At 36.9% G+C, this 23298-nt stretch overlaps 1 protein-coding gene across 5 annotated transcripts in view; it reads right to left on the bottom strand.

The window, feature by feature from the left end:
- Cnksr2 (connector enhancer of kinase suppressor of Ras 2) overlaps nucleotides 1-23298 on the bottom strand; it is a 264629-nt gene that overhangs the window by 69605 nt on the left and 171726 nt on the right. For all 5 annotated transcript variants that reach the window (XM_060375308.1, XM_060375307.1, XM_060375310.1 and 2 more), the window contains one exon: nucleotides 22955-23169. In XM_060375308.1, coding sequence (XP_060231291.1) covers nucleotides 22955-23169 — 215 coding nt within the window. The remainder of the gene's footprint in view (nucleotides 1-22954; nucleotides 23170-23298) is intronic.

Raw genomic sequence — 23298 nt, 5'->3', positions numbered from 1 at the left:
TTGGCAGATTCCAGGGTAAGGCATATTTGTGAAACCAAGTGTTCTTACCCATATACCTATACACAACTGTTCCCTTTGAAAGACTTACTGTGCTTTTTAACACAATATCTCATCTGATTCTCACATAATCTGATGAACTAGGAGGCAAATGTGTCTGTCTTATTCGTCTCCCTTAAGTCTCTAAATCTATAAATACTTGGATCAATTATCAAAACTTCATACCTACTTATGTCAGTATTAATGGTGACTAATCTTCATGTCAATGGTGTTAGCACCTCAGTTCCTCATCTCTCCTAAACATATGTACCTTCCCACTCCTCAGTTACCAACCTTTACAACTGTATCTTCAATGCATTCTACCCATTCTCTCTAATATTTATAAATTATAAAGTCCAATGCCACAATCACTGTATCCATTCTTCCAGTGAGTGACATACAGAAGTTGTGGCACATTTACCCAATGGAATAATACGAGGAAATACAGGTAGGAAATCATGAAAGAAGGAAATCACGAAATGTGCAGGCAAATGGATGGAACTAGAAAAGATCATCCTGAGTAAGGTAATCCGGAAGCAGAAACACACACATGGTAGGCACTCACTAATAAGTGGATGTTAGCCATATAATATAGGACAACCATACTAAAATCTACAGACCTGAAGAAGCTAAGCAAGAAGGACCCTAGGGAGAATGCTTAAATGTCATTCAATAGCATACAGGATAGACGCCAGAAGTGGCGGACCAGAACCTGAGTCTACCATAGATGTCCTCTGAAAGGCTCCACCCGACAGGCTATTGAAGCAGATGCACAGACTCACAGCCAAACTTTGGGCAAAGCGCAGGGAGTCTTATGGAAGAAGTGTGTGTGTGGGGATAGAAGGACCTGGAGGGGACAGGAGCTCCCCAAGTAGACCAGCAAAGCCAAAACTATCTGATGCCAAGGAGCCCTGCAGAGACTGATACACCAACCAGTACCATGCATGGAGAGGACCTGGAACCCCTGCTCAGATGTACTGATAGGCAGCTCAGTCTCCATGTGGGTTCCCTAGCAAGGGGAGCAGGGGCTATCTCTGACATGAACTCGGTTGCCTGCTCTTTGGTCACTTTCCCTTGGCAATGCAACCTTACCAGGCCACAGAGGAAGAGGATCCACATAGGCTTGATGAGACTTGATAAGCTAGGGTCAGATGGCAGGGGAGGAAGTCTCCCCCTTTCAGTGGACTAGGGGAAAGGGATAGGGGGGAAGAGGGAGGGTGGGTGGGTCTGTGGAGATGATGTAGGGGGCTACAACAGGAATATAAAATGAATAAATTATAAAAAATAAAAATAAATAAAAATAAAGTCCAATGCCACTGTCCTTGTATTTCTCTCTTACCTAGTTTCCATGATATATTATTATATGGTTCTTTTGCATTATTCTCTACATCTATATATAATTATCTAAACAATCATCCAAACTAGATTGGCCTGTCTTTTCACTCAATACTAAATGCTTGTTTAACAGTTTACTGTTCCGCAGAAAAAGCCAGAGCAGTACCAACTCACCTAACATTCAATAAATGACTCTAAACTACTGGCCCTACTCAGATAGTATACTCCTAGATTGTTCGTTAGTGTAATAAGTTTAATTATGATTAGCTAACCAAAAGAGAACAGATATTGCTTGTTTGTTTTTAAGTGGAAGACATTTTTTTCCTCATTATTTTATTATCATTCATTACAATTTATTCAATTTGTATCCTGGCTGTGGCTCCCTCCCATGTCTCCTCCCACTCCCACTCTCCCTCTTTCTTCTCCTCCCATGCCCCTCCCCTAGTCCACTGATAGGGGAGGTCCTCCTCCCCTTCCCTCTGACCCTAGCCTATCAGGTCTCATCAGGACTGGTTGCATTGTCTTCCTCTGTGGCCTGGCAAAGCTGCACACCTCAGGCAGAGGTAGATGAAGACAGACATTATTTACGTGAATCTTCTTTGGATTAACAGATTTTTTTTCTTTTTCTACACAAATGTATAATGGACAAATGGTTGTTGTTTGCATAAAATTCCTGATTTAGTTGCATAAAAAATTCATATTACTACTTAATGTATTTGCTCCTGAAATACTTTTATATAAAAATATTTTGTTCTCTTTATAATTTATAAACATCTAATACATATAGTCTGCTAATCTCTTGACATACAGTGTAATCCAGAAATAATCACCAAAGTGTCAAAGCACCGTAAATGTCTCTGTTGTATGCACATATAAACACAGACATGTATATATATATATATATATATATATATATATATATATACACATTTACTATACATGTACACACATCCATTTGCAGAAGTTATGGCTATAGAAATTTACAGTTACTAACTGAGAGACAGCATGAAAGACAAATTTCATTCTGCTGTATGGGTAATTCTGGCTAGTGTTTAAGTAAGACTTAGTTTACGCATAATTATTTCCCATATATTGTTTGCCATGAAATTACTGATTCAGTTTCTTCATTTTATATTACCTCATGTAATTATTATAGTTTCATAGCTCATTACTTTGAAACATTACAGAGATTGGAGATGCCTGTTTTTTGAAGAAGCTATTTATATTAATAACAACTTATAGTAAGAATCAGATTATTTAATGTATTATGTCCTTTATATTTGTTTGTTTAGTTTATTATGGTGCTAGAGATCAAAGAGAGTTCTTATCAGTGGTTCTAGATGAAGACATGTGCCTCCAATCTATTCCAAAGATTATACTACTGCAGTCCCCCTCATTCTCTCCTGCCTAGAGTAGTTATCTACAGATTTTTACTATAAGAGTATGCCCAATTCTCTGACATCAAATTTAAAACTAACTTTCTTTTTTTCCCTCTTTCTATCACTTCTTCAGATACCAGCCAAAATTCCAACCACATCTAGACTAATACTTGACCTTTTTATTCACCCTTTGGAGAATCCCACTGCTCAATGTAGCTTTGTGCAGATCTCTATTCCTGAGGATGCCCACTTTGTCTTTTTAAACTTAATGGTCTTCAAGCTGCTTCCTCAGTCATGTTTATACATTTTTCTGAGACTAAACAAAATGATATTATTATTATCTTTAGTATCTCTCTGAAATCTTGTAGTCATCTTTTTTTTTTTCTAAAATAAACATTTAAAAGCAACAGACCCAAATCATCAAAAAGTAAGCTAATTAGTATTCGGAGATAAACTGGCCAGAGTTTAAAGTCAAGTAAAATCAGCTCCTTTTTGTCTCAAATTCAAATTGTATCTAAATCCGTGCATTTTAGTTAGGCACAGAACTATTTGCTCTAATAGCTCCCAAATTACAAACACATTCATACACGTTTTAAAAACAGGCATGCCAATCATAATAATTATCAGAATACAAAGAGTTAAAGAGGAATTAGAAAAATAAAGATCCAGAGTTTTCTTTCTTAGCTACTTTCAGAAGTTCCAGGGGCAGAGATTGTGGTTTTTGCTTCACTGCTATATTAAAAACCATCCTACTTTTATAAAAGACTAGTCAGCAAGAGCTGTCTCTACAGTACAGCAAGGTAGTAAAGAATATTTTTGTGTTTACATAAATGACAGAGGCATTTAACACTCTTGTTTCTCTATCTCAAATGATTCCACAGAAAAAAATGGCTCAATAAATGTTCCCTAAGTTTCCCGTCACATGGAAGATACCCCAAATACTTCAATAGAACTTTAAATTTGCTTTTAAAAAAGCTTTCGTATCAGCAACGCCTGGCCAACAAATGGGATTATTATTAGATTATAGGCTTGTCCCTTTAAGACACTGGTAACTCTAGAAAGTTAGAGTTACCATAGCCTGATGACTTCAAGACAAATTCCCTTCTAGAGCTGATTGATTCCTAGGATGAGCAATGAAATAGATGTGTCTCTGCATACAAAAGTAAGTCGAAAACAAAACAGACCTAACATATTTTCCCTAAAGCCTCTGCCTGCAATAATATCTCTCCTTACCGTTAAAGCCTAAGAGCTCTCTTTCCTTCACAGTGGTCACTGTGTGTTCCTCTCCTTATGTATTTGGGGCTGGAGAGATGGCTTATGGTCACGAGTACTTGTTATAGTTGTGTGGAGGTTCTGGGTTTGATTTCCAGAGCCCACATGGTGGTTCACAACCATCTGTAACTACAGTTCCAGGGAGTCCAACACACTCTTCTGACTTCTAGGGGCACCTGGCATGCACAGAGTGCACACACGCACTCACACATGCACACACAAACACACACACGGGAAAAACCTGCACACGCATAAAATAAATAAATTAAAAACAAACAAACCAAGCAATAATAGCACAAAAATTCAACAAAAGAATTCCAAAAGACAAAGCAAGTTATCAAACTGCAGCTGCCCCCAAAGGTTCAACAGAACCCTAAACTGCTCAAAGAACACGAAAGCATACTGGAAAACAAAACTTAAGGTGTACCAACTTTGGAGAGAAATTTACCAAGGTTTCTAAAGAAACTGAAACAAAGTCCAAATGCTTGTTTTATTCTGCTTCACCAAAAAAAGATTAAAACCACCAGACATTCCAAAGTAGATGGTGAAAGCTTATGAGGCCTCATCCCTATACAAATAACAATAGGAAACTAAGGAATGCTGGGAGCAGGAGAAACAGTCTTCCCCAGGGAAGAGCACAATTGGTTATCCAATACCAAATAATCAGCCTTAAAAGCATATATTCAATAAACATAGAAACAGAACAGGATATATTTAGGAATCTATCTGTCTGTCTATCTATCTATCTATCTATCTATCTATCTATCTATCTATCTATCTACACATACATATACTATTAAATAAATATGTTATATAAAATATATCATATAATACAATAAATATATAATATATTATGTAAATAAATATATATTTAAGAATACACACACATACAAGTAACAGCATTTAATGAGAAATGAGGTCATGAATTTGGAAGAGAGCAGAGGAATGTATGGGAGGGTTTAGAGTGAGGAAAGGGAAGGGAGAAGTGATGTAATTAAATTATCATCACAAAAAAAAATCCTCAGAGTAAACAGACTCCAGGAGCTGCTAGGAACTTCCATCTTTCATCTTATTCCAGGGTCAACTTGCTGCAGGAAGCAGACATTACAAATTGTACATTTTTTTTCCTGCCAGAGTTGTCATTATTACCAGAAGCAGCGAGGTCATAACCAGTACCCCAACAACAAGCCCGGTTCAGTCACATGTCCTCAACATGCCAAACTGGTCGTGAAAGGCAGAAAAGGGGATTTTATTCAATATGTTCACAATGGGGAGGAGGAGAAAGAAATCCAGTCTTCCTCTCCCCACAAGCCTGGCTTCTACTTTCTCTTTTTACAGTGAATGTGAAAACCATGTTTCTACAACCTCAAAGTCCCTTTAATTTTCTAAGAATGTTCTACATACTCTGGCCTTTAACAACTTTTGAATTTATATCAGTAGCCAGGATCTCTTAACTGAGACACGTAGGCTGCCTATTTCAGTTCATTTAATATGAGTCATAATACTCAACACCTGTCAGATGTGCTACTCACTCTTCTATGTTCAAGTAAATGGCTATTCATTGTTTTCCTTCCTACTGGCTCAGGTATAAAATCTTGGAGTCAAGTTTAATTCTTTTTTGTTCTTTTTTTTTTTTTTTAAACATCCCATAGCCAAGCCATTAACAAGTTGTTTAGAATCAAATGTCACATGAACTCAGTGGTAGGCTCTTCCCCCCTCCCCCTAGGGGGCTGCAGCCTTGCCAGGCCACAGAGGAAGACAAGGCAGCCAGTCCTGATGAGACCTGATAGACTAGGGTTAGACTAGGGGAGGGGCATGTGAGGAGATGAGGGAGAGAGGGTGAGATTGGGAGGGGATGAGGAAGGGGGCTACAGCTAGGATACAAAGTGAATAAACTGCAATTCATAAAAAATAAATTAAAAAAGTTACTTCTAACAAAAAGATTTAATGTCCCATATGTACAGTTTTACTAATACTTCTTTCAAAAATATTAATTTATTTAATGAGTGTTCTATCTGTGTACACTTGTGTGCCAAGAGAAGGCATCAGTTTCTAGTATAGATGGTTGTGAAGCACCACATGATGCTGGGAATTGAACTCAGGACGTGTGGAAGATCAGACAGTGCTCTTAACCCCTGAGACATCTCCCCAGCCCCTAGCTTAACTACTTCTATTAATCCTTACTTCCCTTGATTATTGCAATAGCTCCTTACCGTTTTCTCTGCTTCGTTTTTAACCCCTTCAAGTTTAATATAAGAGCCAGTATGATCCTATTCAAATGTTGAGAATATTGTAATTCCTACATGTAAAACTCCCCAATGGTTCCTCGTGGCAAATACACATTCATATCCTTTCATAATCTTGAATGCCTTACACAATCTGGTTTCTTTTTATTTTGACTTATTTTCCCTTTCTGGTTAACTTTATTTCAGCCATAGTGGTTGATACCAGGTCAAGCTGAAGTACATATTCTTTATTCTTTCAGCTACCTCAATGTGCCTTTACCCAGACACTATCATGGCTTACTCTCGATCTCCTTTATTTCATTACATAGATATTTACTTTGAAAATAAGTCCCAACATTCCTACATGAAATTGTTAGTCCTCATGCAGTGAGTATTCTCTGTGTGGTTTTTCTTCTTTGCATTTAACATTAAATATGCTTATATTTCTTATTTATTACACATAATTCCTCCAAAATATGAACTCTAATAAAGAAGAAGAATTCTGTTTTACACACTGCTTTATTCTTTGCCTATAACATTATGGGCCTAATATACAGAAACTGAATTAGTAGTTGTGAGCGAATAACTATTGAGCAAAACATTAGCAAAGAAATCATAATATAGTTATCATAACTAGTTAATGATTTTAACCTAAAAAATTGCTGGGTGGTGGGTAGACAACAAACAGCTATATTTTGTCCAGTAATCTATGTGTGCAACATATCTCTGAAATTTATATTCTTTAGTTGTCCGTCTTCTGGGGACATAAGAAAATTCTGTGTCTAGTATTCTTGAGCGCTATTTGCACTGAGATTATCTTAGTGAATTTAACAGATTAGATTCAAGATGTGGTTGACCAAAGTACATTAAATCTGTGTCAAGATATTTATGCAAATAATTATATGAAGAATTGTGAAAAGATGTGTTGCAATTGTAATTGTAATTCTATCCAAAAAATAGAATGTGCTAAAATAAAAAGCCATTATGAAAGTATTGTTGATCCTCTTCTTAACCATGGTGATGCATGCAATAGGATTCTGTTTGGCTGTAAAAGATCCCTTTTCAGAATTTGCCTGAAAAGACCACTTGTTTTTCATTTGCCCACAGATGTTCTCTTCAAACTCTATTCTCCCGTCTTTTGGATGAAGAAGGGGGGGTGGTGGTAATTCGGGTCATTCTTATCCTGAAAAATTCAGAAGCACTTATTTTAATTGTAGAAGAAAATGACAGTTTCTGTGTTGCATTTTGAAAGCTCAGCTACTATTAAATTCTTCTCAAGTTGCAAATTACTGCACTTATGGAAAAATTTGCAATCAAAATGCTCTCTTGTTGCAATATAGCAACTTTCTTTCACTGTAATTTTCCACAAAGTTCCAAGATTTCTTCAGTGGCTAGTCAACCCAATACCATCCGTCATCTACGTAAGAAAAGAAGGTGCTTAGCAATTTGAAGTACTTGGGATAAATGACAGCTACTTCTCCTATTCAAGTTTCCAAATAAATAAATAAATAAACGAAATAATTTGAAGCCTTAAATATTTTCGAGAGTAAAACACTTTTTTTTTTTACTGTTTAATTACTATGTGCTGGCATAAAACATCATAAATATGAGTAAGTGGGGTATGTGCTGATAGTGCTAAATATTACAACAAAAGCTCTTCTATTTATCAGAAATTGCTCAAATCTTAACTGGTTTGTTGTTGACGAATGTACTTTTTTTTTTTTTATTCAGCAGGCACACCAGAAGAGGGCACCAGATCTCACTATAGATGCTTATGAGCTACCATGTGGTCCCTTAGAATTGAACTCAGACCTGTGGAAGAACCGGCAATGCTCTTAACCTCTGAGCCATCTCTCCAGACCTTGATGGTGATACTCTTATCTTTTGTAGCCTTCAATGTATTTTCAATATACCAGCTGAAGTGATACACTTAGAATATTCATTTTTTTTTCATTAGGAATGGAATGCACAGCTCTAGTGGAGAACACTACAGAGGAATGAAGACACCTGCCTTCTAATTCTTCATATTGTAGTCACTATTCCAGTTCTATGACTGTTGTAATATCATTAAACTATTCTTGACTTCGGTTTCCTTATGTGAAGGATCAGAGATTTGAATCAGATTTTTAGAATATTTCACAGGCTATTAACTTTTGAACGTCACTTATAACTGAATGGAAATAGCAGCTAATTAATCATCCATATAAATTCAATTACTGATGATTTAAGATTTATATATACCTATTTATATATACCTATTTCAATACCAAAGAACCTGTTTAAACTCTACCATATATGGAAATAGCCTAATACCAGCCATATTAGGTAGAGCTATTTTTGAGTATCTGTCTGATATGTACTATTAAGATAGATTTTATACTTGAAACAGAGGCAGAAAGTCTTTAAAAAGTACAAAGCAGAACAAGGGCAGCTACTCTCTTAACATTTCTATTTGGCAGAAACTATTGACATATTGATATCAGAAAAATCAGGGTAGGCTTGCCAGTCTTTTGTGACAAAAAGATGCTAATGACCAGAAAAAAAAAGGACACAAAGTGATTTGATACCTGGGATCAAAAGACAAGGAAATAAAATTAGATATAAAAGGAAGAGAGGAATGGTAAAAAAGAATCATTTCTAGTAAAGAATGCACAAAATCTGAGGCTCTCAGATGAAGTTATTGGTGTCGTATGGTGATTTTTATTAACAATGACATAGCTGAATCACAATTATTAAAAAATAATGGTTTTTCTGTTTGGAAAAAAATCTGAGATTGAACAGCTTTTCCTGGTTGCCTTTATTTTCAGATGATAATGCACATATTTGCTATTATGGAATTCTTTTTTATCAGTGGATTTTATTTCAAGAAAGGTACCTTTTACCTTAATTAATAAATGGATAAAAGAATGTTCATATCAAACTGTTACTCTGGTAATTTTTTTTGCTATAAACACATACTAATATACTAATATTGTGAGGTTTTCTTGATCTAGAGTTTTTTTTTTCCTCTTTTTCTTTTTTTTTTTTTTTTTTTGAGACAGTGTTTCTCTGTGTAGCCTTGGCTGACCTGGAACTCTCTCTGTATACCAGACCAGTCTCAAATCCACAGAAATCTGCCTGCCTCTGCCTTCCTAGTGCTGGGATTAAAGGCTTGTCCCACACTGAACTGTGGAAGGTTTTTCCTTAATAGAAATATTTTTCAAAGTAAATATGAGATCACAATCAGATCTAATTTTTAAAAGTTTTAAAAATCAGCATCTAAATAAATAAATAAATAAATCAGCATCTGCAATTCATTTATTGATAGATATACCATATTTTTTCTTTCATACTTCTCTGTACAGTAGGAGTTGATATTAAGACTAAAAAAATGTTGGGCAGGATATAGTAAGACCACTTGCTGATCTTCCAGAAGCCCCAAGTTTGGTTTCCAGTATTCACATCACTGGTTTTTGAAACAATGTTCTTTTATAAATATCTTCAAGAAACTAAAATGTATCAGTCATCAGTAAGTATGACTTTATATAGTTCATTAAAAGGAAACTGTAAGATTTGGACACATGTAGTAAATAAGCTTAACAGTTAAGGAAAGAAGACTCAAAATTTGTAGACATTAGGAGTAAGAGTATAATTGACATTAAACAATAATAAATTCTTAACAAAATAGATAAGCTGGTATTTTGATGGGAATTGCATTGAAGTTGTAGATTGCTTTTGGTACGATGGCCATTTTCACTATGTTAATCCTACCGATCCATGAGCATGGGAGATTTTTCCATATTCTCATATCTTCTTCAATTTTAGAATTGAAGAAGACTTCAGAGACTTGAAGTTCTTTTCATACAGGTCTTTCACTTATTTGGTTAGAGTCACACCAAGGTACTTTATGTTATTGGTGGCTATTGGGAAGGGTGTTGTTTCCCTAATTTCTTTCTCAGCCCTTTTTTCTTTCGTATACAGGAGGGCTACTTATATTTTGAGTTAATTTTTGTATCCAGCCACTTTGCTGAAGGCGTTTATCAGCTGAAGGTGTTTTCTGGTTGAATTTTGGGGCTCACTCGTGTATACTATCATATCATCTGTGAATAGTGATACTTTGATTTCTTCCTTTCTGATTTATATTCCCTTAATGTCCTTTAGTTGTCTTATTGTTCTAGCTAGAACTTCAAGTACTATGTTGAAGAGATAGGGAGACAGTGGGCAGACTTTCCTTGTCCCTGATTTCAGTGGGATTTTGGCTTTAGACTTCCTCTATATTGTATTTACTGTTTAGGTATGTGCCTTGCATCCCTGATCTCTCCAAAACTTTAAACATGAATGGATGTTGATTTTGTCAAATGCTTTTTTTGCATCTATGGAGGTGATCATGTGGTTTTTCTCCTTCTGTATGAAACCTACTTGTTCTTGGTGGATGATATTTTTTATATGTTCTTGGATTCGGTTTGTGAGTATTTTATTGAGTATTTTTGCATCAATGTTCATAAGAGAGATTGATCTAAAATTCTCTTTTTTTTTTGTTGCGTCTTTGTGAGGTTTAGGTACCAAGGTGATTGTAGTTTCATAGAATGAGTCTGGTAATGTTCCTTCTGTTTCTATTTTGTGGAATAGTTTGAAAAGAATTGGAGTTAACTTTTCTCTGAAAGTCTGGTAGAATTCTGCACTGAAACCATCTGGCCCTGGGCTTTTTTTTTTTTTTTGGAAGGGAGACTTTTGATGACTGCTTCTATATCCTTGGGGGATATAGGACTATTTAATCTATTTATCTGATCTTGATTCAGTGAAGTTACGAGTGTTTAAAATCATCAAGAGGCCAGTATGTTTAAGAATTTAGTGAAGTGTGGTTGATGATGTGTTCAGTCCTGATACGACTTGACATGCAGGGATGGGGGGGTGTTGCTCCCTTTTCTGAGGGTGAGGGGAGGAGAGATATGGAGAAGAGGGAAGGAAGGTGGGACCAGCAGGAGAGGAGGGAAAAGGGCCAAGATTGAGGTGTAAAATGAATAAATAAATAAATAAACACATTCATTCTGTAAAGAAAAAATAATTTAGTGAAGAAAAGAATGTGTTATGTTCTATAAGTTATGTTCCTACAATCATAATAGACTTTCACAGAGTCCTGAGAGTAAGGTGATTTTACTAGTTTTATTAAACTTAAGATGTTTGGTTAAATGAGCTAAGGTTGTGATATCATAAGCGTAGTGATTATGGAAGCAAAATGACTTTTTGTCTCCAAACTTTGAGGAAGTTTTCTGATGATGTAATGGTAATACACACCGGTTTATAAGATAAAAAAAAATATGAGGCTTAAAATCTCTGTAATCGATGCTACTAAAGGCAAGTATGTCTTCAAAGAATTTGCAGTAATTGATCTTAGTAACCAGTGAAGGGTTTCAAATTGGAATTTGTTTTTCCTCCTGAGAGCATCAAGAAATTTGTAGTAAGTTTAAAGTTTAATAAGTTTAAATATAGTAAATTCCTAATTTAATTATTCTGTGTTCTGTTGCATGGTCCCTTAGTAATTAAGCCATATTTTGTGTTTTGCTTCCTGGCAGTCATTAATCAGTAATTAGCAGACTAACTTTCACATTTGTTCAAATGTGAAACTGAAAAGACCAACTTCAATAATTTGTTTTAAATAGTACTAGCATACATCACTCTTACAGTGAGGAAGAGAAAAACTCCACAGAAGAATTGCCCCCACCCGTTTGGACTGTGCCCATGCATATGATGTATTTTGTTAATTGCCAGTTGATGGAGGAGGTCTAAGTCCTCTCTGAATACTATTCTTTAGGTAGGCCTAGACTGCCTGAGGAAGGTAGCTGAACAAGCCAGTTAGCAACATTTCTCTATGGTCTCTACTATACTTCTTGTTTTGGCTTTCCTCGATGATGGACTATACCATGTATGTTAAAAATAAACCTTTTCCTTCCCAAGTTATTTTGCTCAGTGTTTTATCACAGCTACAGAGACGCAGAGTCCAACACTAGATTACAAGCCAGGTGTCCAAAACCAGGGACAGGTTCTGTAGTAGTTAACAAAAAAAAAAAAATACTAATAATATACTACTACGGTGTACTTTAAGTTGGGAGGTCTCTAGCCTTCTCATCTTTCAGCATTTCAGTAAGGTGAGAATGCATTTTTCCCAGTTTCTTTTTAAGAGGGGAGAGGAGTGTGATTTGTAAGATAAAGAAAATGGATGTCTGTACTATATCTAAGTTTGAATTTGTGAATGTTTTAAATTCATAGCGTATTTTATTCTCTTAGTTCAGTTATAAATATATCAGTTTGTGATGGCATAAATGTTGCGACATAGTTATTAATAGGTAACTCATTCAGAAGGGAAAACAAAACCAGGTTTGGTGGTTTTCTCTTGCAGTCTAGCTCTCTGGAGGCTGTGGCCAGAGGACAGCCACAAGTGCAGTACTATGTCTCCATAAAACAGAAACAAACAATAATAGAAAGAAAGGCCTATAAGCCTTCCTAGCATGGAAGCAAAAACAATTGTTAGAATACCCGAGCCAGGAAAATACAAGAAAAATTTCTTTTCAGATTTCTTCATGGACTAGCATTCAATGAAACTGTCATATTTATAAAGAATTAGAGCCACCAGAACCGGCAACAGAACAAGAAAATTTGAACACAGGGAACTTCCCAGAGACTCATACTCCAACCAAGGACTATTCATGGAGATAACCTAGAACCCTGACAATGCAGCCACTTCTGATGAGAACTGATAGACTAAGATCAGAAAGGAGAGGAAGACCTCTCCTATCAGTGGACTTTGGGAGGAGCATGCATGCAGAAAGGTGAGGGAGGGTGGGGTCGGAAGGGGAGGACAGAGGGGCTTATGGGGGGATACAAAATGAATAAAGTGTAATTAATAAAAGTTAAAAAAAAGAATTAGAGCCAAAATTTCTTTTCTTTTTCCCTTTAAATACACACATGCATACACACATATACACACACACCTATACACACATAGATGTGTGTGTGTGTGTGTGTGTGTGTGGTGATATATCAATTGTTTATTACTGTAGCCATCTAAGACCTCTCTAGTCCACATATCCTTGTTTTTATACTGCCCAGTGGGGGAAATAGGTAGTTTATACCAATACAGTATTACTTTAAAGGTACTGTTGCATGTGGATGATTCACAGTCATCATTCTTAGACAATAGGAAGTACTATATATTAGCACTATATATTAGAGGATGGAGTTAACAACCTACAAAAAAACTGAAATTGATTGTGAGGAACTATAGTGATAATTTATAATGGGAAAGGAGAGCAACTAACACAATCTATAATGTAAAAGATTCTAATGATGTCAAAATGTAACTTTTCTCCTGAAAACCATGGAAATTGGAGCCATCCACACTTGTGCCTTGAATACTTTATCATGATTTCTTGGACACCAGGTATACTGGAAAAAAATCTCACAGAATAAAAATATTTAGAAAACTCTATTCAAGTATTATTTAAGAAAATTTCAACCTGTAGTTTAAAATTATCAAGTAGGGGACCGGAGGGAGAGTTCACTGATAAAGAGCATTTAATGCTCTTGCAGAAGACCCAGATCCTATTCTAAGCACCTGCATTGGGTGCCTCATAACTACCCGTAACTCTAGTTCTAACCCCTGAGGACCACTTACACACAAGCAGGGAAAAGATGCAAATAAAGATAAAACAAATAAAGCATGTTCTGGGTCAGACTCAGTGCACCAACCAGTACATTTTGCCAGGAATAGCCCGTCCTAAGAATAACTGCTCTGCAGAAGTGGGGTACTAACAGACATATTTCATAATACTGACTGTTGAGTGAGGCTGTGTCAGTTCTACTATGATTTGGCTTAGTAAATATTTGATTTTGAAATAATCAAGCCACCCACAGAAACCAGAATAAACACAGAAATAAAATATAATAATACTTAAAATATGTACAATATGCTAGCATGCTGCTTGGTAAGGAGAAACATGTCACAATGTATTAAATCCATTTTCTAGGCAAGTAAAGTCAAAATGGGGTAAAATTAGTTGTAAACACCTGTTGGCTCACAGATAGCTCCTTTTAACTAATACTAATTGTCCTCTTGTGTTACTGTGATCCTCAAATAATGTAGTTAGATAACATAGCTGCTAGGAAAACCAACCCTTTTAATTTCAGATAATTCAATGTTGAAAGCTGGAATAGCTATCCTAGTATCTAATGAAATAGACTTTCTACCAAATTTAATGGAAAAAAAAAAGAAGGGATACTTCATTCTCATTAAAGGAAAAGTCTACCATGAGAACATCACAACCCTGAACATCTATGCCCCAAATACAAGAGCACCTGCATTTGTAAATAAGCCATTATTAAAGCTTAAATCACACATCAATCCCAACACTTAATAGTGGGAGACTTCAACACTCTACTATCTCCAAGGGACAGATCATCTAGACATGAGCTAAATAGGGAAATAATGATACTTACAGAAGTCCTAAATCAAATGGACTTAATAAATGTCTACAGAACTTTTCACCCAAACTCAAAAGAGTATTCCTTCTTTTCAGCACCTCTCAAAACCTTCTCAAAAATTGACCATATAGTCCAGCACAAAGCAAGCCTCAACAGATACAAGAAGATTGAAATAATCCCCTTTATCCTATCAGACCATCATGGCCTAAACTAGACCTCACCAAGATCAGAAATAACAGAAAGCCTACATACACATGGAAACTAAACAACTCTCTACTCAATGACAGCTTGGTCAGGGAAGAAATAAAAAAAAAAAAAAAGAAATTAGAGATTTCTTAAATTTCACTGAACATGAAGGCACAACTTACTCAAACCTATGGGACACAATGAAAGCAGTGCTAACAGGAAAGTTCATAGCGCAAAGTGTCTCCAGAAAGAAGTTGGAGACATCGCATACAAGCAACTTAATGGCATACCTAGCCACTCCTGATGAGACCTAATTGACTAGGATCAGAAGGAAGGAATAGAAGTCCTCTCCTATCAGTGGACTTGGGGAGGGGCATGCAGGCAGAGGGTGGAGGAAGGGAGGGATTGGGATGGGAGGAGGGAGGGAACCACAGGGGGATACAAAGTGAGTAAAGTGTAATTAATAAAGAAAAAAAAGTACACACACCCAAGAGGAAATATTCAAATTCACAGCTGAAATCAATGAATTAGAAACAAAGAAAACAATTCAAAAAATCAATGAGACCAAAAGCTGGTTCTTTGAGAGGAAATCCAATCATTAGGTCTTACTACAAAAGCCTATATGCCACAAAAATTGAAAATCTAAATGAAATGGTCAAATTTCTTGATCGATTCCATTTACCAAAATTAAATCAAGATCAGGTAAATAGATTGAATACTCCTATGTCCCTCAAAGAAATAGAAGCAGTCATTGAAAGTCTCACTTCCAAAAAAGCCCAGGGCCAGATGGTTTCAGTGCAGAATTTTACCAGATTTTCAAATAAGCGCTAACTCTAATTCTCTTCAGACTATTCCACAAAATAGAAACAGAAGGAACACTACCAAACTCATTCTATGAAGCCACAGTCACCTTGATACCTAAACTACACAAAGACCCCCAAAACAGAACTTCAGACCTAATCTCTCTTATGACCATTGATGTAAAAATACTCAATAAAATATTTGTAAAACTGAATCAAGAACACAGAAAAGATATCATCTCCCATGACCAAGCAGGCTTCATACCAGGCATGCAGGACTGGTTCAGTATTCGAAAATCTATCAATATAATTCACCCTACAAACAAACTGAAGGAGGAAAAAAAACCCACATGATCATCTCTTAGATGCCGAAAAAGCATTTGACAAACTCCAACACCCATTCATGTTTAAAGTCTTGGAGAGATCAAGGATACAAGACACAAACCTAAACATAGTAAAGGCAATATACAGCAAGCCTATAGCCAACATTAAACTAAATAGAGAGAAAATTAAATCAATCCCACTGAAATCAGGGCCAAGGCAAGGCAGCCCAATCTCTCTCCATATCTCTTCAACATAGTAAATGAAGTCCTGGCTAGAGAAATAAGACAATTAAAGGAGATCAAGAGAATACAAATCAAAAAGGAAGAAGTCAAAGCATCACTATTTGCAGATGATATATAGTATACATGAGTGACCCCAAAAATTCTACCAGGGAACTCTTTCATCTGAAAAACACCTTCAGCAAAGTGGCTGGATACAAAAGTAACTAAAAAAAAAAAAAATCAGAAGCCCTCCTGTGTACAAAAGACAAAAGGGCTGAGAAAGAAATTAGGGAAACAATTCTATTCACAATAGCCACAAATGTCATAAAGTACCTTGGTGTGACTCTAACCAAGCAAGTGACAGACCTATTTAAAACAACAACAACAAAAACAAACAAACAAAACAAAACAAAACAAAAAAAAATTCAAGTCTCTGAAGAAAGAACTAGAAGAAGGTATCAGAAGATGGAAAAATTTCCCATGCTCAGGATCAGTAAGATTAACATAGTGAAAATGGCCATCCTGCAAAAAGCAATCTACAGATTCAATGCAATTCCCATCAAAATACCAACACATTTTTTTTACAGGCCTCGAAAGAACACTTCTCAATATCATATGGAAAAACCAAAAACCCGGAATTGCCAAAAAAAATGCTGTACAAGAACAGATAGTCTGAAGGTATCTCCATCCCTGATCGCAAGCTGTACTACAGAGCAATAGTAATAAAAACTGCATGGCACTGGCACTGAAACAGAATGGTGGACCAATGGAATCGAATAGGAGACCCAGAAATAAACCCAAACACCTATGGATACTTTATGTTTGACAAAGAAGCTAAAGCCATACAATGGAAAAAAGACAGCATCTTCAACAAATTGTGCTGGTCTAACAGAATGTCTACGTGTAGAAAAATGAAAATAGATCCACATTTATCACCCTGCACAAAACTAAAGTTCATGTGGATCAAAGACCTCAATATAAAACCAGACACACTAAATAGGTTAGAAGAAAAAGTGAGGAAGAGCCTTGAACTCATTAGCACAGGAGACTACTTCCTGAACAGAACACCAACAGCAGGCTCTAAGATCAACTATCAATAAATTGGACCTCATGAAACTGAAAAGCTTCTGTAAAGCAGAGGACATAGTCATCAGAACAACACTACAGCCTACAGATTTGGAAAAGATCTTCACTAACCCTATATCTGACAGAGGGCTAATATCCAGAATATATAAATAACTAAAGAAGTTGAAAAGCAACAAACCAAGTAATCCAATTAAAAAATTGGGTACAGAGCTAAACAGAGAATTCTCAATAGAGGAATATCGAACAGTAGAGAAACACTTAAAGAAATGCTAAAAGTTCTTAGTCATCAGGGAAATGCAAATCAAAACGACCCTGAGATTTCACCTTACACACATCAGAATGGCTAATATCAAGAGTGACAATACATGCTGGAGAGGATGTGAAGAAAAGGGAACCCTCCAACATTGCTGGTGGGAATGTAAACTTGTAAAATAACTTTGGAAATCAATCTGACACTCTCTCAGACAATTAGGAATAGTGCTTCCTCAAGATCTAGCTATAGCACTTCTAGGTGTATATCCAAAATATGCTCAAGTATACAACAAGGACATTTGCTCAACTATGTTCAGAGCAGCTTTATTTGTAATAGCCAGAATCTGGAAACAACCCAGATGTCCCTTAACTGAGGAATGGATACAGAAATTGTGGTACATTTACACAACGGAATACTACTCATCAATTAAAAACAAGGAAATCATGAAATTTGCAGATAAATAGTGAGAACTACAAAAGATCATTCTGACTGAGGTTTCCCAGAAGCACACAGAAGTATATATAAGTATATACTCCTTATATATACTCACTTATAAGAAGATATTAGATATATAACATAGGATAAAAATACTAAAAAAAAATACCTAAAAAAGCCAAGCAATAAGGAGGTCCCTGGTTAAGATGATAAATCCTCTTTCAGAAAAGCAAATGGGATGGACATAGGAAGAGGGAGAAAACAGGGAACAGGACAGGAACCTACCACAGAGGGCCTCTGAAAGCCTCTACCAAGCATGGTAACAAAGCAGATGCTGAGACACATAGTCAAACTTTGGGAACCATGCAGAGAATCTTCTCAAAGACTGGGGAGATAGAAGGACCTGGAGTGGACAGGAACTCTACAAGGAGAGCAATAGATCCAAAAAATCTGGGCCCAGGGTTCTTTTCTGAGACTGATACTTTAACCAAGGACCATTCATGGAGATAACCTTGAACCCCTGCACAGATGTAGCCCATGGCAGCTCAGTCTCTAAGTGTGGGTTTGCTAATAATGGGAACAGAGACTGTCTCTGACATGAACTCAGTGGCTGGCTCTTTGATCACCTCTCCCTGAGGTGATCAGGCCACAGAGGAAGTCAATGCAGCCATTCCTGATGAGACCTGATAGGCTAGGGTCAGAGGGAAGGGGGAGGAGGACCTCCACTATCAGTGGATTTAGGGAGGAGCAATGGAGGAAATGACGTTGGGAGGGTAGGATTGGGAGGGGGTGGGGGAAGGGGCTATAGCTGGGATACAAAGTGAATAAAGTGTAATTTATAAAAAATAAATTAAAAAAGAAATCAGACATCAAAAAACCAAATAACTAAATTAAAAAATGGGTACAGAGCTAAACAGAAAATTCTTAATAGAAGAATATTGAATGGTGGTGAAACACTTAAAGAAATGCTCAATATCCTTAGTCATCAGGGAGATGCAAATCAAAATGACCCTGAGATTTCACCTCACACCCATCAGAATGGCTAAGATCAAAAACTCAAGCGACAGCACATTTTACCGAGGTGATGGAAGTGCAAACTTATACAAACACTTTGAAAATCTATTTGACACTTTATCAGAAAATTGGGAAAGGTGCTACCCCAAGACCCACCAGCTAATTTTTGATCTACCTTACTAAATAATGTCCTTTAGAAGGGTGGCAGCAATTTCTTCTCCCACAAGATTGAAAGATGAGATTCAGGGCAATCCCATTATTCTTTATCTTCATAAAGAGTTCTTAATTCATTTGGATTTCATATATACACATACTATTGCATGCCTTGTTTTGTGTGCTCTAAGGCTATCTAAAACCCCAGCTCAGATGTAGCCCACAGACTCAGTGTCCAAGCGGGTACCTCAGTAAGGGGAACAGGGACTTTCTCTGGCATGAACTCAGTGGCTGGCTCTCTGATTACCTCCCCCTGACAGGGGGGGAAGAGGGCATCCTTGCCAGGCCACAGAAGAAGACAATGCAACCAACCCTGATGAGACCTGATAGGCTAGGGTTAAATAGAAGGGGAGGAGGACCTCCTCTATCAGTGGACTAGGGGAGGGGCATAGGGGAAGAAGAGGGAGGGAGGGAGGAGACAAGGGAAAGGACCACAGCAGGGATACAAATTGAATAAATTATAATAAATGATAATAATAAAAATCTAAAAAATATTTTAAAAAAAGAAAAAAAATCTGTGTTTTCAGTTAGAGGATTGACCTAATTTACCTACAGAGAAAAATAATGTTAGGGATTTAAGAAAAAAAAAAATGTTTAGTTGATGAGGCGGGTATAGTGGAATCTTTGTAATGAGTTAGCCAAGAAGGGAAGGAGGCAAGGACTGGCTGAAACTGAAGCTCTGTAATAGAGTACAAAAGGTATGATGTGAGAGAAATAGCCTTGCTGCCATCTTGGGACTCTAGTAATAGGACATGCAGAAAAAAATCTGTTTTTAAGTAAAAAATATTGACAAGGCACTAATATTCCAGTTTACAGTCACTTGTTCATTGGTGGAGTTATTCACCATAACTTACAATGTACAATATTACTATAAAATGCTGATATAACCCTGCTATAAAATTAACATATTTTCTCTAAATGGGAATGCAAAAATCTTTAGACCCCATGGTGTTAGTACTGTAGCAGTGACAGCACCCCATGAAACTCATTTTTCAATTTTCCACTTAAGTTCTATTGTACCAAAACATCCATGTTATCGAAAGTATCAGGAAAAGTAAGTATGATAATTTCAGCATTAAGGTAAATAAGTTACATATTGATATTGACATAGTTTTCAAGAAACTATAACATACAGAAATTTTCTTTCATTTTTAAGTGAGTTTCTCGATATGAAGCTATTCAACCAGATTTTTATTTTCTTCAACAAATAATAAATGCTCTTTGGAAAAGTGTCAATGGTTTCTACTCCTATGTAATACACAATACTCTTAGCATTCTGATTTCCTTTTTGTTGCTTTCATTTCTTCCACACTTCAAAACTTCTCAGCCTCATTCTCTATTTTCTTTCTCTAGTATACTTGAGGTTTTAGATGCATGACAGAATGGAACACACTGTGTATATAAGAGCGGTCCTGTGGTTGTACCACAATCACTTTAGTGACCAAGCCATCTCCCCAGCTTCATGTGGTCTGCTTTTAATGGTTCTTAAGTGGAAGCTGCAGTTCTATTTTTAAAACAAACTCTATTTAGCCAAAGTAAAATATGTTGATGTTTTAAGGGAATATTATGGCTAATACAATTTTTAAGCTTCCACAATGGCTGTTGTTCTGGTTTCTCATAATCCATCTAGGATGGATTTAATGACCCTGATTTTGACTTTTCAAGTAATGTTCTTTTATTAGAAAAGCTACTATATTCCAATGTTTTATGTTTTTAGCATAAAATTCTTTAATAAGCTCTTGATTACTGTAGGAGTCTCAAAACTCTACTACAAACTCCTGACCTAACCCTGCCTGCATCTGTAAATATCGACTCTTCCTCATATAATGACCTGCATTTTTCTCATTTATTTTATTCACCTTACATCATTGTAGCCCCTTTCCTCCTCCCCTCTGAGCTCTACCCTCTCTCCCTCTCTCTGCTCTTTTCCTCAGAAAAGGGAGCTCCACTTTTCATCCACTCCAGTTCATCAAATTGCAAGAGGACTGAATGAGCCCTCTTCCCCTGTGGCCTGTCAAGGAAGTTCTGTCAGGGGAAAATGACGGAAAAGCTAGCAAGTGAATCCCTGTCTGATGCAGTCCCCACTTTCCTTACTGGAGGACCCACATTAAGCTGTCCATCTGCTGCATCTATGTAGGGGGCTTGGGTTCAGTTCATGCATGGTTCTTGGCTGGAGCTTCAGTCTCAGCAAACCCCTCTTAGCCTTGCTTAGCTGGCTCTGTTGTTTTTCTTATGGAGCGCCTGAAGAGCAAGGCACTTTTTTCTTGTTATTGCTGTACTTTTCGCATCCTTCCATATATAAGTTAAATTAAATTGGTAATTTCAGCATATTTCTCATATATAATACCGTGCTTTTTTTCTGTATGTGAGTGCATACATGTATGTGCAAACATGTGGAAGCCAAAGGTTGATTTTGGATGTTTTTTTTTTCCCTATCATTTTCTATCCACTTTATTTCAAAATGTTTATTTTATGTGTGTTGTGTTTTGTGTGTACACATACCTGTGTACCTCGTATGTACCTGGTGCCTATAGAGGCAAGATGAGAGTGTTGAACCCCCTGGAACTGGAGTTAAAGAAGGCTGTGAGCCTCCATGTAGAAGAGGAGTCAGCACTCTTAAACACTGAGATCTCTTTCTGGCCCTCCTCACCTCACTTTTGAAAGAATGTCACCCAGTGAACGTGGAACAACTGATTCAGTTTGGTTAGCTAAACAGTGAGTTCTGAGTATTTTCTGTCTCTATTTCCCAGCACTAGGATTACAGGCAAGCACCACTATGCCTGACTTTTACCTATGTGCTGGGAATCTGAAATTTGCAGGCAAATGGTGGGAACTAGAAAAGATGATCCTGAGTGAGGTGACCCAGAAGCAGAAAGACACACACGGTATATACTCACTTATAAGTGGATATTAGGCATATAACATAGGATAAACATACTAAAATCTGTACATCTAAAAAAGCTAAACAACAAAGAGGACCCTAAGTAAGATGATCAATCCTCATTCAGAAAGGCAAATGAGATAGACTTCAGAAGATGGAGAAAATAGGAAACAGGACAGGAGCCTACCACAGAGGGCCTCTGAAAGACTCTACTGATCAGGGAATCAAAGCAGAGGCTGGGACTCATTGCCAAACTTTGGACACAGCACAGGGAATCTTATGATAGAAGAGGGAGATAGAAAGACCTGGAGGGGACAGGAGCTCCACAAGGAGACCAACAGAGCTAAAAAAATATGGGCCCATGGGGTCCTGCAGAAACTGATGAATCAACCAAGGATCATGCATGGAGAGGACCTAGAGCTCCTGCTCAGATGTAGCCCATAGACAGCTCAGTCTTCACGAAGGTCCTACTAAAGGGAACAGAGGCAGCTTCTGGCATGAATTCTGTTGCCTGCTCTTTGATCAACTCCCCCTGGAGAGATGGCCTTACTAGGCCACAGAGAAAGAGGATACAGACAGTACTGATGAGACCTGATAGGGTAGGGTCAGATAGGGGAGGAAGACCTCCCCTATTGGTGGGCTGAGGGGGGGGAGGAGGAAGAGGTAGGGAAGGTGGAACTGGAAGGGGATGTGTGTGGGAGGGGGCTATAGCCGGTACCCAAAGTGAATAAATTGTAATAAATGATAAAAAAGAAAAACAACCCTGATTTTTACAAACAAAAGTAATTTGCCTTCCAAGAAAGCAAATTACTTGAAAGACGTTTTAAGTTTACTTACATGGTACAATGTGGTCTCCGGCACTGGTGTGCCCATGATGTCTTGTCTCAGTGCATCCATTTGCAAACTAGGTAGCAATGAATAGTGAGTTGGGCTATTGCTCTTATCACCCTTCTTTTTTGACTTCTTCCCTGTGTCTTTTTTGCTGTTTCTCTGAAACATGTATTCTTCTTGAGCAATTTTTTCATTGCTCATATATCGAAGCAGAGAGTTTTCTACATGAAAAGAGAAATATATTGATATAAATATGCAAATATATGAAATGTCCCATTATTTCCATATTGTGCCATAAGATTTCATTTCAGTACTTTAACTTGATTTAACTTACAAAATATGTAGTGGCA

The sequence above is a fragment of the Meriones unguiculatus genome, chromosome X (assembly GCF_030254825.1).
Source record: "Meriones unguiculatus strain TT.TT164.6M chromosome X, Bangor_MerUng_6.1, whole genome shotgun sequence".
In the NCBI taxonomy this organism is placed as follows: Eukaryota; Metazoa; Chordata; class Mammalia; order Rodentia; family Muridae; genus Meriones; species Meriones unguiculatus.
This window is presented reverse-complemented; position numbering and strand designations above follow the sequence as displayed.